This window comes from Caretta caretta, chromosome 6 (genome assembly GCF_965140235.1).
Source record: "Caretta caretta isolate rCarCar2 chromosome 6, rCarCar1.hap1, whole genome shotgun sequence".
In the NCBI taxonomy this organism is placed as follows: Eukaryota; Metazoa; Chordata; order Testudines; family Cheloniidae; genus Caretta; species Caretta caretta.
Genome location: NC_134211.1, coordinates 19,614,415 through 19,629,641, shown reverse-complemented (window position 1 = coordinate 19,629,641; position 15,227 = coordinate 19,614,415). Strand labels below are relative to the sequence as shown.

The window sequence follows — 15,227 nt, the reverse complement described above, 5'->3', positions numbered from 1 at the left end:
GCTGTTTATGCTAAACTTCTTAAACTGTCATCATTACAACCATGTAAAACACAGCGTTGAACACTATGTACAGTCTGTTTGGATCAGCGTAAAAAGGAATGAGCATTTTGCTTTTCAAACTCCCTTACCAAAAAAAAAAGCATACATAACAATGGTTTAAAGTAATAACAATACATTAGAAAGAATCACAAAGGAAGATCTCCACGTTGTAAACAAAAGTAGCAACTGAAAATAAAAGCCAATGGTAGCAGATCTCTCAAAGTGCACCAAAGAGACACACCAGCCTCTAGTCCACTGCAATGGAAAGGTTACAGTTTCAAAGACAGGAGTTTCCTGAACTCTGGTGCTGCATTCCTGCCACAGGGCTGCACAGCCTCTGCTCAAAGTGCTAGTTCACCAACAAAAAAGCCTAAACACCAAAAAAACCTACTCTTTTAAAACTACATATATTTCAGCCAAGTAAAGGATACGTGGGGGGAGGAAGCTGTTTTCCTGAGTTAGCATGAAATAACGCTGGCTTTGCCATCTGATTGGGGGCATCCTAGGAGCCATGCATTATTTGTAGACGTGTCTTGCAATTTGTTCCCTCCTTCCTCCCACGAGTCCTCCTTGTCTCTTGGAGCCCTTGTCTCTACTCCCCCCACATAGGTGAAGCTGGGCATAATCATTCCCATCTCTGCTACCACACAGCTCCTTATCAAGCCCCGATACCACCATGGGGCATGCAGTATAAGAACCTGAACAGAACTGACTGGAGTCAGAGGGGTTACTTGCAAGCCCCTGCAATGATGGCAGGGAATGCCTGAACCTGACATGCTTAAATGGTCATTTGCAACCATAGATTGAAATGGAAAGATTTAAGTTGGTTTGTATGTAAAATGTTAATTTCACAAACAAAAAAAGTAATATGCCTGTTTATAAATGAGGCATTGCTCCAATGGTACCCACCCATAGCAGCTGGCTCTGGCAGTTTGGGCCAGTAAAACCTTTGTGCAAAGACACAGATGAAGGAAAAAGGCAAGAGTCTCATGGCTGTAGCAGCAGCTCCTCGCTCCCCCTCAGAAACACACTCAGTCCCAGACGACACAAAGGGCTTTGCCTTCTCCTCACAGTTTGGAATAAGTCCAAAAGGCAGCAAATGAACCAGTTTGGAGCAGGGTGGGGGTTGCCTGGTGAAGAGAAGACACTATAGGGACTGATGGCACCTACCCTCTCACCTTTAATGAGGACTAGAGGTCCTAGCTGCTCAGACTATGGTGGAGCATGGTGTGCTGTGGCCTCCAACAATGGCACTTTTCTTACTGAAGAGGAAGGTGATCCTAAACCACGTGCTGTACAATGCTGCAGGGATCATTAGCAGTCTAAGTCCACTGGAGTCATTCCACTGAGTTCAATAGACTTTGGAACAGGTGCTAAGCTTCCAATTGGACTCCTATTTTAGGAGAACACTGTATATATATTTCAGCTACTACCTCTGAGACAGAAGATCAGGAAAACCGAAATGATTCTTGGAAAATATACACTTGGAATTAGCTTGGCTGGCCTCTCCCCAGTGAGATTTCATGATAAAAAGGAGATATGCATCCTGAATTCAGCGTACGTGAGATTTTGGCCTGCATGGCAAGTATTGTGCGTTAGGAAGCTATTCAGTGTTCTAAAGTCAATCGCCATTAAAAGTGTGTTTTACAAGAGGTCCTAGATACGCTCCATCTCTGACCTCACACTGCCTACATACACCAGAACAGCAACAGACCCAGTGGGAGGAAGGCCAAGCAAACAGAAAAATGAAGGTAAAGGGGTCTAATCTCCTATCTCATGTGTGAGCTCAACTCCCACGCAGGTTAGTGGAAGTTACATGTGTGCTTAGAGGAGAAAACAGACCAGCACACAGAAACCATGGCTAGCAGGAGATTGCAGCTACTTTAACAATTTCCATTGCCCACTGGCTTCTGGAGCTCAAGGGGACGCACACAGTTCCTAACTAAAGGATACTGCTCGTCCTGCAGAAATACTGCCCGGGGATTACACACTCAGACATGTTACTCTCCAAACTACTGCACAGCTATTGGGAAAGGACCACTAAAATAAAAACAACTCAAGCACCTTTTTGCTACAATTGAAAATGAGCTGTGGTGGCCGAGAATCATAAGACTTAGCATTTATAGAGCGCCTCTCCTCCTCCGAGCGCTTTAGAAACATTACAACTAATCCTCACCATACCCCTGTGAGGTCGGACAGTCAGGATGCTTACCCCATTTCATAGATGGGGAAAGCAGGCAGAGAGGTTACGTGACTTGCCCAAGGCCAAAGAGGAAACTGGTGGGAGAACAGGAATTAGAACAGGAGCTGCTGGCTGCCAGTGCTGTGCTCAGGCCACCTCTTGAGAGAGAGAAATGGGGAGCTCCCTTTGCAAGCTGTCATCTACATCCACATAGAACCACCACACCCAGCTGGTCACCTGCAGGGGGCCAGGAAGGAACCCCCACACACACAATGTATTCTGGGTGTTGTTTTGGGTCTCCTTCCTCCAAGACATCGGCCATGGCTGAAGGTGAGACACTGGACAGGGTGGGCCAGGGCTCTGAGGTGGCACCAAGCATTCTCTCTCTCATCTGCTTGGCTGGCTGGTTCTTGCTCACATGCTTATGGGCGAAATGATCGCTGTAGGTCAGACTAGATGATCTAGATGTCCTTTATGGCCTTAATCTCTAGGACACGTTTAGGAGCTGGTCCGAAGCCCATGAAAGTCAATGGGAGTCTTTCCATTGACTTCATTGAACGCTGGTTCAGGCTTTTAGTATATTTCTACTCCCTAAGGGAGCCTTTAACCAGTGTTCAGGGGACATGTGTGTATATCTATCTATATGCATGCCTCAAGTATGCTCTCAAAGCATCCTCAGCTATTGAAGGAGGCATCACCTGTAGTTAATTCTGTGGAATCAGGTTCCTCATTACGAAGTATGGATGGTAATAACCACGCCTAGAGCTCTATATGCTGTACTACAGTAATTCAGGCTCCTGACCAGAAAGCAGGACTGGCATTTCTCCATAATTACAGAATATTTCCCCATGAGCTGTGAGCTTGCTTTTAAAGAAATCTGCCCCAACTTTCTTCATTCTCGAAGACAAGACATTTGCATTTCTGGACCACAGGCTTTAAGCTTTACAGAAAAGGCCTCTTCTTCTAAATCTTTGAGCCAAGATTCTCTCTTGGCAGCTTCTTATTCTGTTGATTTACAGCCAGACTATTTCAAGGAGGAGCTCAGCCAAGGCTTTCAGAACTTTGCCACCTTCCTTTCTAACTCCAGTGTGGTTTCCACACTGACACTTCAATTGCTCAAAGCAGGGACCAATGTAGGTTTTGGAATTTTGATGAGAAGTGATCAAACCCTATTACACTCTTGTGGCTTGCTAGCTAACGCAAAAGACCAGCCAGGGCACTGCCTCCATTGCTCAAATAAGAATACATCCTGTGTTTATTAGCATAGCTACACACTGATTGGTCATTTACCGAGGCAGTGGCCTCCTTTTCCTTTCAGTCAGTCCTAAGGCAGCGAGCCCGCTCACTGTCCTGGCTTCCCAGAGAAAAGGATAAGACAGGCAGGCTGGAAAACTGATTGTAGCTCTACTTCAACCTTCTGTCCCTATATCACATGAGGAACTCAAGGAATCTGAACAAACATTTAGTGGATCAGCACAATCCTTCTTCAGGCTCGTGGAGGAGCATGGCAAACGCATCTTTCCCACCTTGCCTTCTGCCTGCATCAGAAGTTAACTTTGCTTTCTGACAAATCCTAGCTAAGGCGCAGCCCAGAACAAACCCACCGAGAACAGAAGGGCACTTCAGCACACAACATTCAGCTTCCCTTCAGGAAACCTCCCACTGCAAATGGAAAAGAGCTAGAGAACTAAGAACGGGCCTACTACACCGCCCCATTGCACTCGAGGTGAAAAGATGCACGGTCTTTCCCCTGGGACGTGAGCAGTACTCACCGGGATTTCTGGAATAGAGCTGGACGTTGCACAGACTTTACAGAAGGCTGACTTCCCTGGTGAGAATACTCAGTAGCCTTGTTCGAAGGACTGCTGGCTGTTAGGATTTCAGAAAAATCTATTGGTGCAAAGGCCATTGGGAAAATGCGACTGGCCACATGGACCAAGTGCTCGTTTGTAAAGAAAGGCCCCTCTGTCTCGCTTTCTCTCCCAAAGCTGCTCTGTCTGTAAGAGCAGCTCAAACCCCTCTGCATCGTAGTCCCATGTTAACAGAAACTAAACTCTGGTTTATGAGACCAAGCTCCTGTGTTTATAAAAATGATGGGAAAAAACAGTCAAAATATTTAGCACATTAACCAGCTTTGCCTCCCTGCACACAAGCAGGGATGAAAGCACTTTGTGATTTGTCCACAGAAAAAAACCCCGCAGACTTTTTCCACCACCTCCTGGCACCAATACATTGTCTATTGGCCAAGGTACCAACTCCTGCATGCCACACGTTGCCCCCAAACATTCGTACCAAACACAGCTCAGCACAGGATCATCTCCTGTCATCTCTACCCTGGGCTGTGTTGCCTTTTAGTTGCAAACCTTTATAAGGATGTCTCATGAATAGACAGAATGTAATTATATTGTTTGTTCCCCCCCTTTGCCCCTACCCCTGCTAAAATGTCACTGATTTGGACATCTGCATTGCGGAAGTGCAGTCTGGATAGAAACTGTTCTCTGAATGGGCTTTAGCAACCTTGGGTGGTATTTTTGGCTTTGGGTGTAGACAGGGACGCGGCTCTCTCAATGCATTTAATGACTTCTGCGCACACTGACTGGCAGCCACCGCCTCAAGTTCTGCAGCTGTAGGAAATGCCCCTCCATCAGCTGCCGTCAAGGCTGCACCTATGTGATGACTGCCCTCTTGCAAAGGCAGTGCCATTTTTTTTCGGTTCAACAAGTCCTGCTCCGTAGCATGAGCCACGTGAAGTGGGGTGGTGGTCTTAACTATTTTATAGGGGCTGGACTGCCCCTGTAAAGCCGGGGATGACAGGTGTCGAGCGGGGAGACCCTCTGCCAGCTGAACTGCCCCAGAGTCAAGCATAGATAAGATTGGCACACTGCCGCTGCCACCAGACAGTCTCTGATGAGGAAGCAAGTTGAAGGCTGGGTGGCCCAGTCCTACTGTCTGCTGTGCTGAGTCTGTGCTCCCTCCTGAGTGCATCCCCAGATCTGCAATCTCACCCACAGATGCAGATCTGGGTACCGAGGATTTTGAATCTGGTTTGTTCTGTGGCACTGCTCCGCTAAGATTCTCGGTCCTGGGCACCTGCCCAGAAGAGTTATCCTCACTGTACTCCAACTCGGATATGTTGTCATACTGAGATACGTTAGAAGGCCGTCGTCTACCATCCTGCAGAGGGAGAGAGAGAGTAACAAGGGCCTTCTCCATACACAAGACAGGCACTTGTCCTTTCTCTGACAAACCGCAAGGAGAAGCAAGGTTTTGTTCTGGTGCTGAGAGCGAGTCTGTACTGGGAGGCCGGTGCGGCTGCTCTGGAGGCGGCCCTGTCAGTAAACCCACCGGGAAGATGGTAGCGCTCATGTCTTCAGGCCTCTCCGAGACATTTTGCACAGAAGCATCTGAGGGTCTTTGTTTAGCAAGGGATGGAAGAGACGGCGTTTGGTTTGGCAACTCCTGACCTGCTAATGTTTTATTGTGATTGACAGGCAGGTCTACTTGGGGGTTGTGGCTCTGGGTGGCAATGTCCCCTGCAGAGTTGTCCTCGGCTGTCCCTTCGGGTTGTGCTTGCTGAGGTGCCAACAGCTGAGCTGCCTGGAGAATGGCCTGGTTTGTGTTGCCTACAACAGGGGAGGGGTTACGTTCCTGCAGTTCCCCTTCACCCGTTCCTGCACGGAGAGTCTGAGGACTCTCTTGTGAGACAGCTTCCCTGCTCCCTGGCGGTGCATCCTGGCTCTCCGAGAGGGCCTGAACTTCATTCTCCTCAGGAGGAGACCGCTCCTGTGATGGGGTTTCACCAGCAACTGTCTTTGGCGACTCTACCCGAGTTTCTTCTCCATGCTGGTTTTCCTCTTGGCATCGCTGGTGGCCCTTTAATGGCTGCTGATGCACATCTGGTGCTGCTGCCAGCGAAGGAGGCCCGTCCTGCTGCAGAGGTGGGAGCCTCTCGTTTATTGCCACGCTTGCATTACCAATAGTATCATTCAGATGAGCGGGGCTGTTGTTTGGAGGGGACAGCTTTGTATCTCTGTCAGGGTTGAGGTCAGTGGCAGCCTTCTTCTGCCCATTCGCTGCAATGCTGGGTTTCAGTGCCACAAGATTTAGAGAAAGCTCCAGCCCCAATGGTTTCTTAGGGAATTCTTCAGGTTTTGCTGTAAGGGAAAAAAACACCACGCACGTATTAAGCTCTTTTTCAAGGAGTGCTGTAACAAGTCCAGCAAGACAGGGGAGCTGAACCATGTCCAACAAACATCTGCCCTTCAAAAGGGGGGACGCTTTAGTCACTCAGAGCAAACGGTGTTTGAAAAACAAAGATGGGAGATCACACGTTAGCCTTTGGGAGCTTCCTGCCGGTGATCAGCCTACCTACGAGAGGTGCCACTAGCCACACCGGCAACCTGGGAAGCTCCAGCATGATCCCCAAGCTCACTGGCCTCCTGTTCTAGCAGGTTCACCATCTAAGGCAGGACTTTCATTTATAAACTTCTAAATGTTTCATTTTACTAATGGCTGATGCTGGGATTGCTGTCAAAGGTAGGTAGGCGCCAAAATTTCAATGGCATTTGAGTGCCGGAATCCCAGGCTGAATCTGTATTTAAGGAGATAAGAAATGGTCAACCAGTTTGTAGCTCATCCTGGCCCTGCTGCTGCCTTCCTTGCTCATGTGCAATAGTGCCTCACTCAGAGGGTAGTCCCATTGTGTTCCCTCATCTTCACACACAAGCATTTTTTTTCATCTTAATGAAATTATTAGTAGCACAAATGCAGCCATAAATGAGGACAATGATTTAACTGGGGCTACTTGCTGAATGAGAGAGAACCTGGCCAGCAGAGTCAGTACTAGATCGTTAAAATGTTACTATTCCATGTTGTAATTATATAGCTGGAATTCTATGCTTAGCAGTATGTCCTGATTTTGTTTCTTTATGAAGTATAAAGGTGGCCTAAAAGGGCTTAACAAGAACTATTTTATTCTCCTTGTTTTAACATTACACAGTCAGGTTCTGTCTAGCTGGAAGATTTGATGGTGACTGGAGAATCAGTGAATGGCATCACAATATAATTATTAAAAATGTGCGTTACAGTTGTGCTGGGGCTGTGCAAACATAGCAAGAGGCTGTCCCTTCTTTGGACATCTTACAAACTAAACAGACACAGGGAGGGAGGGGAATTGACTGGCCCAAGGTCACAGTGGCAGAGCGGTAACAGAACACAGGTCTCCAGTGCCCCATCAGTCTGACCACCACAGTGCTTCCCCAGGAGTGGAAAGCCTGAGCAGTTGAGAGAAGAGATCGGAGCCAGAGGATTTCCACACCACCAGGCTGTTTGGGGTTTATTTTATTGTGTTATTGGTAGCACCTATTTTAACTTCAGTGAGGAACCAGTTGGATAAAGGATGCCTTTGTTAAAGATTCACATTACCTGCCCCTTCACCTACAGAGGTAGAGCTCACAAAAGACACCCCCTGAGGCCTCCCAGAGCTCAGCCCCCAAAAGCAGGATGCACCAGACTTGACATTTCTGATCCTGTTACAGTATAAACAAGCAAAGTGACAGCAGAGGTGGGCACTGGGAGTCAGGACTCCTGGGTTTCATTCATTGTGTAGCTCTGGGTAAGTCACTTAACCTCTTTGTCTCTGTTTAGCTGTAAAATGGACATACTTTGCTGTTCACAACTTTGTTGTGAGACTTCAGACAAGACTGAATCTTTACACAGGGGAAGATGCATGGGTCAGCATGCACCTGCACCTCCAGAGGCAGCCAGGCAAAGGAATTGTGACCCATCACTCTGCCACAGGGGGAAACTCATGTGTGCCTGTTTCTTGTCAGGTGCTACTCCCTCCTCCCCCTGCCCTGGCTCAGCTCATACCCTGCCTATGGGGGCGAGGGAGGAGGGGGAAGGGAGATGCTCACCCCCTCCTCTATGCACACACCATCAACCTGGGGAGCCTGTAAAGCAGAGCAGAGGGGAAGCTATCATATTCTCTTATTCCCGCTGCACAAGCATGTATGGCAAGTGACAATCTCAACCTTAAGTTTTGCAATCTTTTCTCAGAGGAGCTCAAAAGTTCTTTACTGACATCAAAGATCATGTTCAATAATTAATTCCCTCTTACCATATAAGAAAAGCTCCATGTGTGTGTTTTGTTGTCAGCTGATCAGGGTTTATTAGTCCGATTATACAACATGGTCCCAAACCTTGGGAGTTCAGATAAAAATTAAACTGGCTCCAAACCACCCTGATTTGAGGTTGCAGAACCTGGTTCCCCTTAGCCAGTCTCTGGTTACAGCCTGACACAAGAGTCCCTCAAAACAGACCTAGAGAGAACTGCAGTTCAGTGTATTCATGTACTTAACCAGGTGGGGTTTTGTAGGTTTCTAATGAGTGTTTCATTTATTTTTCAATAAGTATTTCTACAGCAGGGGCCACAGCCAACTTCCTCCTCGTGCAGCATGAAGGATTTATGCTGAGGGGGCTGTATCTAACCACTCACCTGGAATACAATGCTACAACATAAAGAGGCCAATTACCATGGCAACCCCTGCATATGTGAAACACAACATTGCCCCTGCCTGCCCTGTGAAGTGCCAGTGGCTGGGAAGTTCACACACCCAGAAAATCTGTGTAAGCAAAACAACGCATGCAGACCACATTTGAAACATCTGGCTCAATTCAAACATGCAAAGACTCTGCAAATCAGAACAAAATACCCAAGAGGAGCAGAGTGATGCAACTTGGGGTTAAAAATCATTTATGACAAACAGGACAAAGGGCCAGATTTTCAAAAGAGCTCATGCTCCAATTTAAGTACTGAAATAAGCAGCCAGATTTTCAAAAGAGCTCAGCATGCCTGGTGTGAGCTTTGCCAAAAAATCCACATATCTCCCTAGGAGCTGTCATGTCCCAGAATACAAGTGACACAAAGCCACCATTGCTCAACCCACTCTATCTTTGCACCCAAGAGATCTCGAACAGAACAGAGAACCGGGGTCACACAATTGCCTCTGCAATTCAGAAGGCCACAGCAGTTAACCTTTTCCTGCTGTTTAGAGAGAAAAGAATCCTGAAAAAATTGCATTGCTCTGGCCCTGAAAGATAGGGTTAGTGCTGGCACCAAGAAGTTAATTTTAACTGTAGGGGAAAATTTGGAATTAATGCTGCTTTCATGCTCTGCTTACCTGGGGGTGGAAGGTCAAATTTCATTTTGCGCAATTCAGTCATGGACATTTGCAATTGTTCAATAATAATATCATCTTCATAATGCAGAGAAGCAGAAATTCTCTCCTGCAGGAATTCCCGTAAGTCTTCCAGGGACATCTTCAGTAAGCGTTCTAGAGGACAGCAGAAAACACAGCAAAATGTGAGAACAAATCAATTAGATTTGGGGTGGGGTGGGGTGGTAATCCAGACAGTGTTTCTACTGGAGCAGCAGTTTTAACTCTATCAGTACAGGAGATCTGGTTTACATTTAAGTTAAAATGTGGGGCAGAACAAACAATGCATTGCTTCCTTTTTCCATGTGTTTTTCGGCCAGGTATTTATGGCTCTCTCAAGTCAATCTCTAGTCCCCATCCTGCAAACATTTATGTTCGCATGTAACTTTACTCAGGTGAGTAGTTCTCATAGACTTGGATGGGCTCATTGAATGAGTAAAATTATGAAGGTGCATAAATGTTTACAGGTTCAGGGCCTTGGTTCAGTGACAGAATGTGTCTGACTGTTTCTGAATGTTTCTTTTACACCTCTAGGGGGAGTAAAGCTGCGTGTTACAGACGCCGCAGATTAATGGTGGATAGTGCAGCCTGAGGTGGCTCAGCACAGACATTCAGAATTGGTGCTTCACACTCTTCCCGTATCTAATATAGGATTTCACAGCCATCCGAGATGCAGAGCAGCCACTGTCATTAGCCACCCATCTCACTGCATTGTTCATCAAGGCTTAATTTGTCCAGTCTTCCTCTCTTTTTCTTTACATACAATACTTCACATGCACAAATCAGTTACTTTTAATTAAGGGCTTGTCCACGTGGAGACTTAGTGCACAGAAAGCGGAGGTGTAAATCTACCCTGCCGTGCACTAACTGGCTGAGTGGACCCTGCTACCGCACACTTAAAAGTTCCACAGTGCACTTTGATCTACTAAGATCTCTTCCTTGGTAAGATTTTTAAACAATTATAGGAAGTTTAGGATGGATGAAGGTAAATAGCACTCACCCACTTATAAATGCACCTACCCCGCTAATGTACTAATGGTATCCATGTGATGGATGCATGGTTACCATGCACCTTTGACCATTACACCTGCACTCCGTCCACTAATCCATCTCTTCAGGATTTATTCAAACATTCCAAACCTCAGAGCCGCTTCAAACCCCTGCATTTCTCCTGTTCCCTCTAAAAAAAAGTTACACTGGCCAAAGCCCTCAGTGCGCAATATTCACTACTGCCCAGTGACAGGTTTAGGAGCTGACCCTGTGACCCAGTGTGGCTACAAACGAGGGCCTTGTACCACTGGCAAGAGGAGATGCTGAGCTTTCCAGTGAGACTAGCAGGGCCTGCCTTGAAGTGCTGAAGGTCCTGAGATGTCTAACTTTAAGGCAGTGACATTTTTATGTAAATAAAAGCAATTTCAGGTCATTTTTAGAAGTATTTTTATAAATACATTATTGTATTGCTCTCTCCTCTGAGCCTTGTTTAGTTGGACTAAGGAACATGACTTCGCAGAAGAAGAGATACAAATAAACAAAACAAAATAGTCCCACTAACATTTTTAAATGCTCTCTAAAACACTCTTAAAATAGTTTTTCTGTAAAGTGTGTTACACATGTGCACAATATAGTACATGGTGTCAGAAAGTCCATTTTGTAATGTTTACAGTTCTGTAGACTGGGCCCAAGACTGCACCATGGTGGGGGATTTTTTTTTTAAAGACTGGATGTTTCAGTGCAGGAACTGTGCCTTCTTTGGTGTATGTACAGCACCTAGTGCTAAGAGAACCAAGCAATCAACCACAAAGCATTCATCTCCACCACCAGTGTGCACTGAGCAAGGCAGGGCTTCTATAGGACATACTGCCCTGGTCCACGGAGAGGAATTTCCCAGTGGCTGATGGAAGTCCTGCAGCCGAGGACGCACTCTTCTCAGTCTACGGAGCAGGTGGGATTTGGCCCTTGCAGAGTAGATGTGAAAAGGCCAATGTGCCTTTTTTGCTGGCAAAAGCATAGTTTTCCTCTGGTGTTAAGAGTGACAAACATGGGACTGTGTGTAGTAATTTGCTTTCTCTGAACTCTGGGTGAGGCCTGAAACTGCACCAGTCTGTAATGCCCAGTAGGGGCTGCACGGTATCATACATGTCTAAATCCAGTGACACCGAGAAAAAAGCCGAACAGCCAACTGTGGAGCACCATCAGGCTAACTTCAGACATAGTGTAAATGGGGACAGCTTCAGGAGATGCACCTATTTTGGTCAGATCTGTATCTTGGTCCAATTAAAGTAGAAGGAAAACTTTAAAACCAACGCTGGGCTTCTCTCTCTCTCTAAGCCCTTCCCTGACTAAGGAGGTTAAATCTAAACCCCAGACTCTAATGATAGGATCATCCCTACTGAATGGGAAAGTCAAGCAAGTCTGCTGAGCCGCTTACTTTTGTGCAGCTTCAGGATGGTGTACGCCATGGCTGTCAGAACCCGTTCTCCTTCCAGGATATAGACATCCCACAGCCGCAAGGTGAGCGTGAAGGGAGTCTGTTTACAAAAAGAAGCAGGTTAGATGATGTGATGACCTGGGGAATCTGCCTGTAAAATGTATGGATTCTGGGTGAGATTATGAACCCTTTCCTTGTAAGTATCTTTACCAATCTGCCAATTCCATTGGAGGCTCGTTGGCTTCTCTTTGTGCTTTTGCCTTTATGCTGGGTCGAAATTCCAAACGTGGGTGACAAAGGGCTAACAAAAGAGGGTCACTGACTTAACACGGACTTAACATAGAACAGCACTAAACAGACTGGCTCCCCACCAGGAGAAGGGATTTATTAGGGGAGAGCTCACCGAGCAAGAAAGTTACCCATAACACACTGTGGTCCCCTGTTGAGGCTGACCAGGGAGTCCACCTGATGTAGGAGACAGGAAGGTGATAAAGGGCAGAAGCTGATCTACTTGCTCTCTCTTTGGCCATTTTTCACCAGCTTAAGATGAGTGAAGCTGCTGCGAGAGCTGGGTGAGGCAAAGCAGGGGAGATCCCGCCTACACGAACACACTGTGAGCTAGAGCAAGAGGCAATGCACGTAGGCTGTATTATTACACTGTGGAACTCTGTGCCGAGTTTGTGTTATATGCTACAACTACCATGTGACCTGTGAGTTAAATTGCATCTCTGAAGGCTCACCCCGTTGGTGGGATTCTGGGAGAGGTTGCGTTTAAATGACAGGGGCAGTCTAAGGAGTCAGCACTGGTTCCAAGGGTTAGGCAGTGGGGATGCATGGTTGCAACTCTCAGGGGTGTGTGGTGCTAGACAGAGGGTCTGCACTCAAAGAGCATCAAGGGACCCCAAGACTGGGGCAGCGCTTGGAATCTGTTCAGACTTGAGGCTTAAAACCCCAGGGGAATCCAGATGCTGGATTCCTGTCTCAGCACTGTGGTGGTCTGCCAGCAAGGGGAATCAGACATGATCTGTAACAGATGGCATAGTATTTTGCTCCAATGCTATTCTAACTGTATTGATCTGCCCAGGAATGACAGTGCATAGAATGTGCCATAAACCTTCCCATTAGCACCCCAGTGTAGCACAGAGAGATTCTTTGTTTTCATGACAGATTTAGGGTTGTGTGTGTATTATGAGCTACAATTCTGGTTTTAAAACAAATGTTCACCCGCTTGGATGGCCAGAGAGTTGCAGTTAAGATAGACACAACGTTCCTTCTTTGGGACGGTAAGGTGAACAAAATTCAATCTAAGACAACTTGCAAAAGGATTCCCTACCTTGAAAAGTCGTTACTATATTTAGTTTTGCAAGTATGTGAAAGCTTTGCTATTTTCAAGGCTAGACACACGAATCACCAGAACAGACAATGGCCTGTTTAATTGGATGATCCTGGGCCTGTCAGTCTAGTATATCAAGGCAGCTTTGCACTGCTCTGGTGACACAAAGCTGCCCTCAGCCCAACAGTGTGGGACTTCCACCAGCGTAGGGGAATCTTTCGTGGCACACAGCCACTGAAGTGGCTCCTTTGCCACTCCCTGTGGCTATCACCATAGAAGTGTGGCTGGGGAAAAGAAGTGGAGCAGGCTCCCTTTCGCTCATTTGATTCCTTCCTGCTGGAATATACAGTAGGGGCCATTGGCAGCTGCTCTATGTCAATGACCAGACCAATTTAAACAGAAGTGGTTTGACTGTCAAAGGTGTTTGAGCAACCTCATTTCCCAGTGAAGTCAGTGAGAACTGCAGGTGGCTTAAACACCTTTGACAATTGGGCCATTTCTGTTGTGATATCTAATTATGGACTTAGGAGCCTACATCTATTTGCTGAAGTTTGAAAATTCTGGCCACAGCAGTTAATTTAATTCAGACACACGACTATACAATAGGTTTCAGAGTAGACAGAACGCCACTAGCCATCACCTTCAGCCCCCAACTAAAACCTCTCCAACGCATCATCAAGGATCTACAACCTATCCTGAAGGACGACCCATCACTCTCACAGATCTTGGGAGACAGGCCAGTCCTTGCTTACAGACAGCTCCCCAACCTGAAGCAAATACTCACCAGCAACCACACACCACACAACAGAACCACTAACCCAGGAACCTATCCTTGCAACAAAGCCCGTTGCCAACTGTGTTCACATATTTATTCAAGTGACACCATCATAGGACCTAATCACATTAGCCATGCCATCAGGGGCTCATTCACGTGCACATCTACCAATGTGATATATGCCATCATGTGCCAGCAATGCTCCTCTGCCATGTACATTGGCCAAACCAGACAGCCTCTATGCAAAAGAATAAATGGACACAAATCTGACATCAGAAATCATAACATTCAAAAACCAGTAGAACACTTCAACCTCTCTGGCCACTCAGTAACAGACTTAAAGGTGGCAATTTTGCAACAGAAAAGCTTCAAAACCAGACTCCAACGAGAAACTGCTGAGCTTGAATTAATATGCAAACTAGATACCATTAACTTGGGTTTGAATAGAGACTGGGAGTGGCTGGGTCACTACACATATTGAATCTATTTCCCCGTGTTAAGCATCCTCACACCTTCTCGTCAAGTGTCTAAATGGGCCATCTTGATTATCACTACAAAAGTTTTTTTTTCTCCTGCTGATAATAGCTCATCTTAACTAATTAGCCTCTCACTGTTTATATGGTAACTTCCAATTTATCTGTGTGTATATATATATATATGGATGGAACATATAGTAAGATAGATATAGGTACATATAGTTATATATATATATATATATATATATATATATATATGTTCCATTCTACGCATCCGATGAAGTGGGCTGTAGCCCACGAAAGCTTCTGCTCTAATAAATTTGTTAGTCCCTAAGGTGTCACAAGTACTTCTGTTCTTTTTGACTAGACTATACTGCCTTTCATCCAAAAATCTCAAAGTCCTTTACAAGCGTGATGAACTTACTCTACTGAGGTACGTATTATCCTCTTTATAAAGTTGGTGAAACAGATGCTCAGTGAGGGTAAGTGATTTAGTAGATTTGTGGCAGAGCCAAGGAAAATAAAAATCTGACTCCCATGCCTATACTTTTGCCCTAAAACTATCTTTCCATCTATTATTCATGGTGTGACCATCTGAGTGGCATGTAGTTATTTTAAGCCCATCTCCTGCCGGGTATATGCTTTATGAAAATATGCAAAATATCTTGGCCTATAAAATATTCATGGAATCTTATTAGAAAAATATGTAAAAATTCCCAGATACACTAAAGAAAATCCACTCTGGATCCAGGTTGCCAAGTAGACACTCTCCCAGGA

The 15,227-nt window shown here is 45.9% G+C and overlaps 1 protein-coding gene across 1 annotated transcript in view; it reads right to left on the bottom strand.

Annotated features, from left to right (window-relative positions):
* LOC125637691 (uncharacterized) overlaps window positions 1-15,227 on the bottom strand; it is a 176,543-nt gene continuing 161,316 nt past the window's right edge. Inside the window, exons 13-15 of the mRNA XM_048852538.2 lie at window positions 11,867-11,966; window positions 9,403-9,555; window positions 1-6,375 (exon numbers count right to left, since the gene is read on the bottom strand). Coding sequence (XP_048708495.2) covers window positions 4,658-6,375; window positions 9,403-9,555; window positions 11,867-11,966 — 1,971 coding nt within the window. The 3' untranslated portion in view covers window positions 1-4,657. The remainder of the gene's footprint in view (window positions 6,376-9,402; window positions 9,556-11,866; window positions 11,967-15,227) is intronic.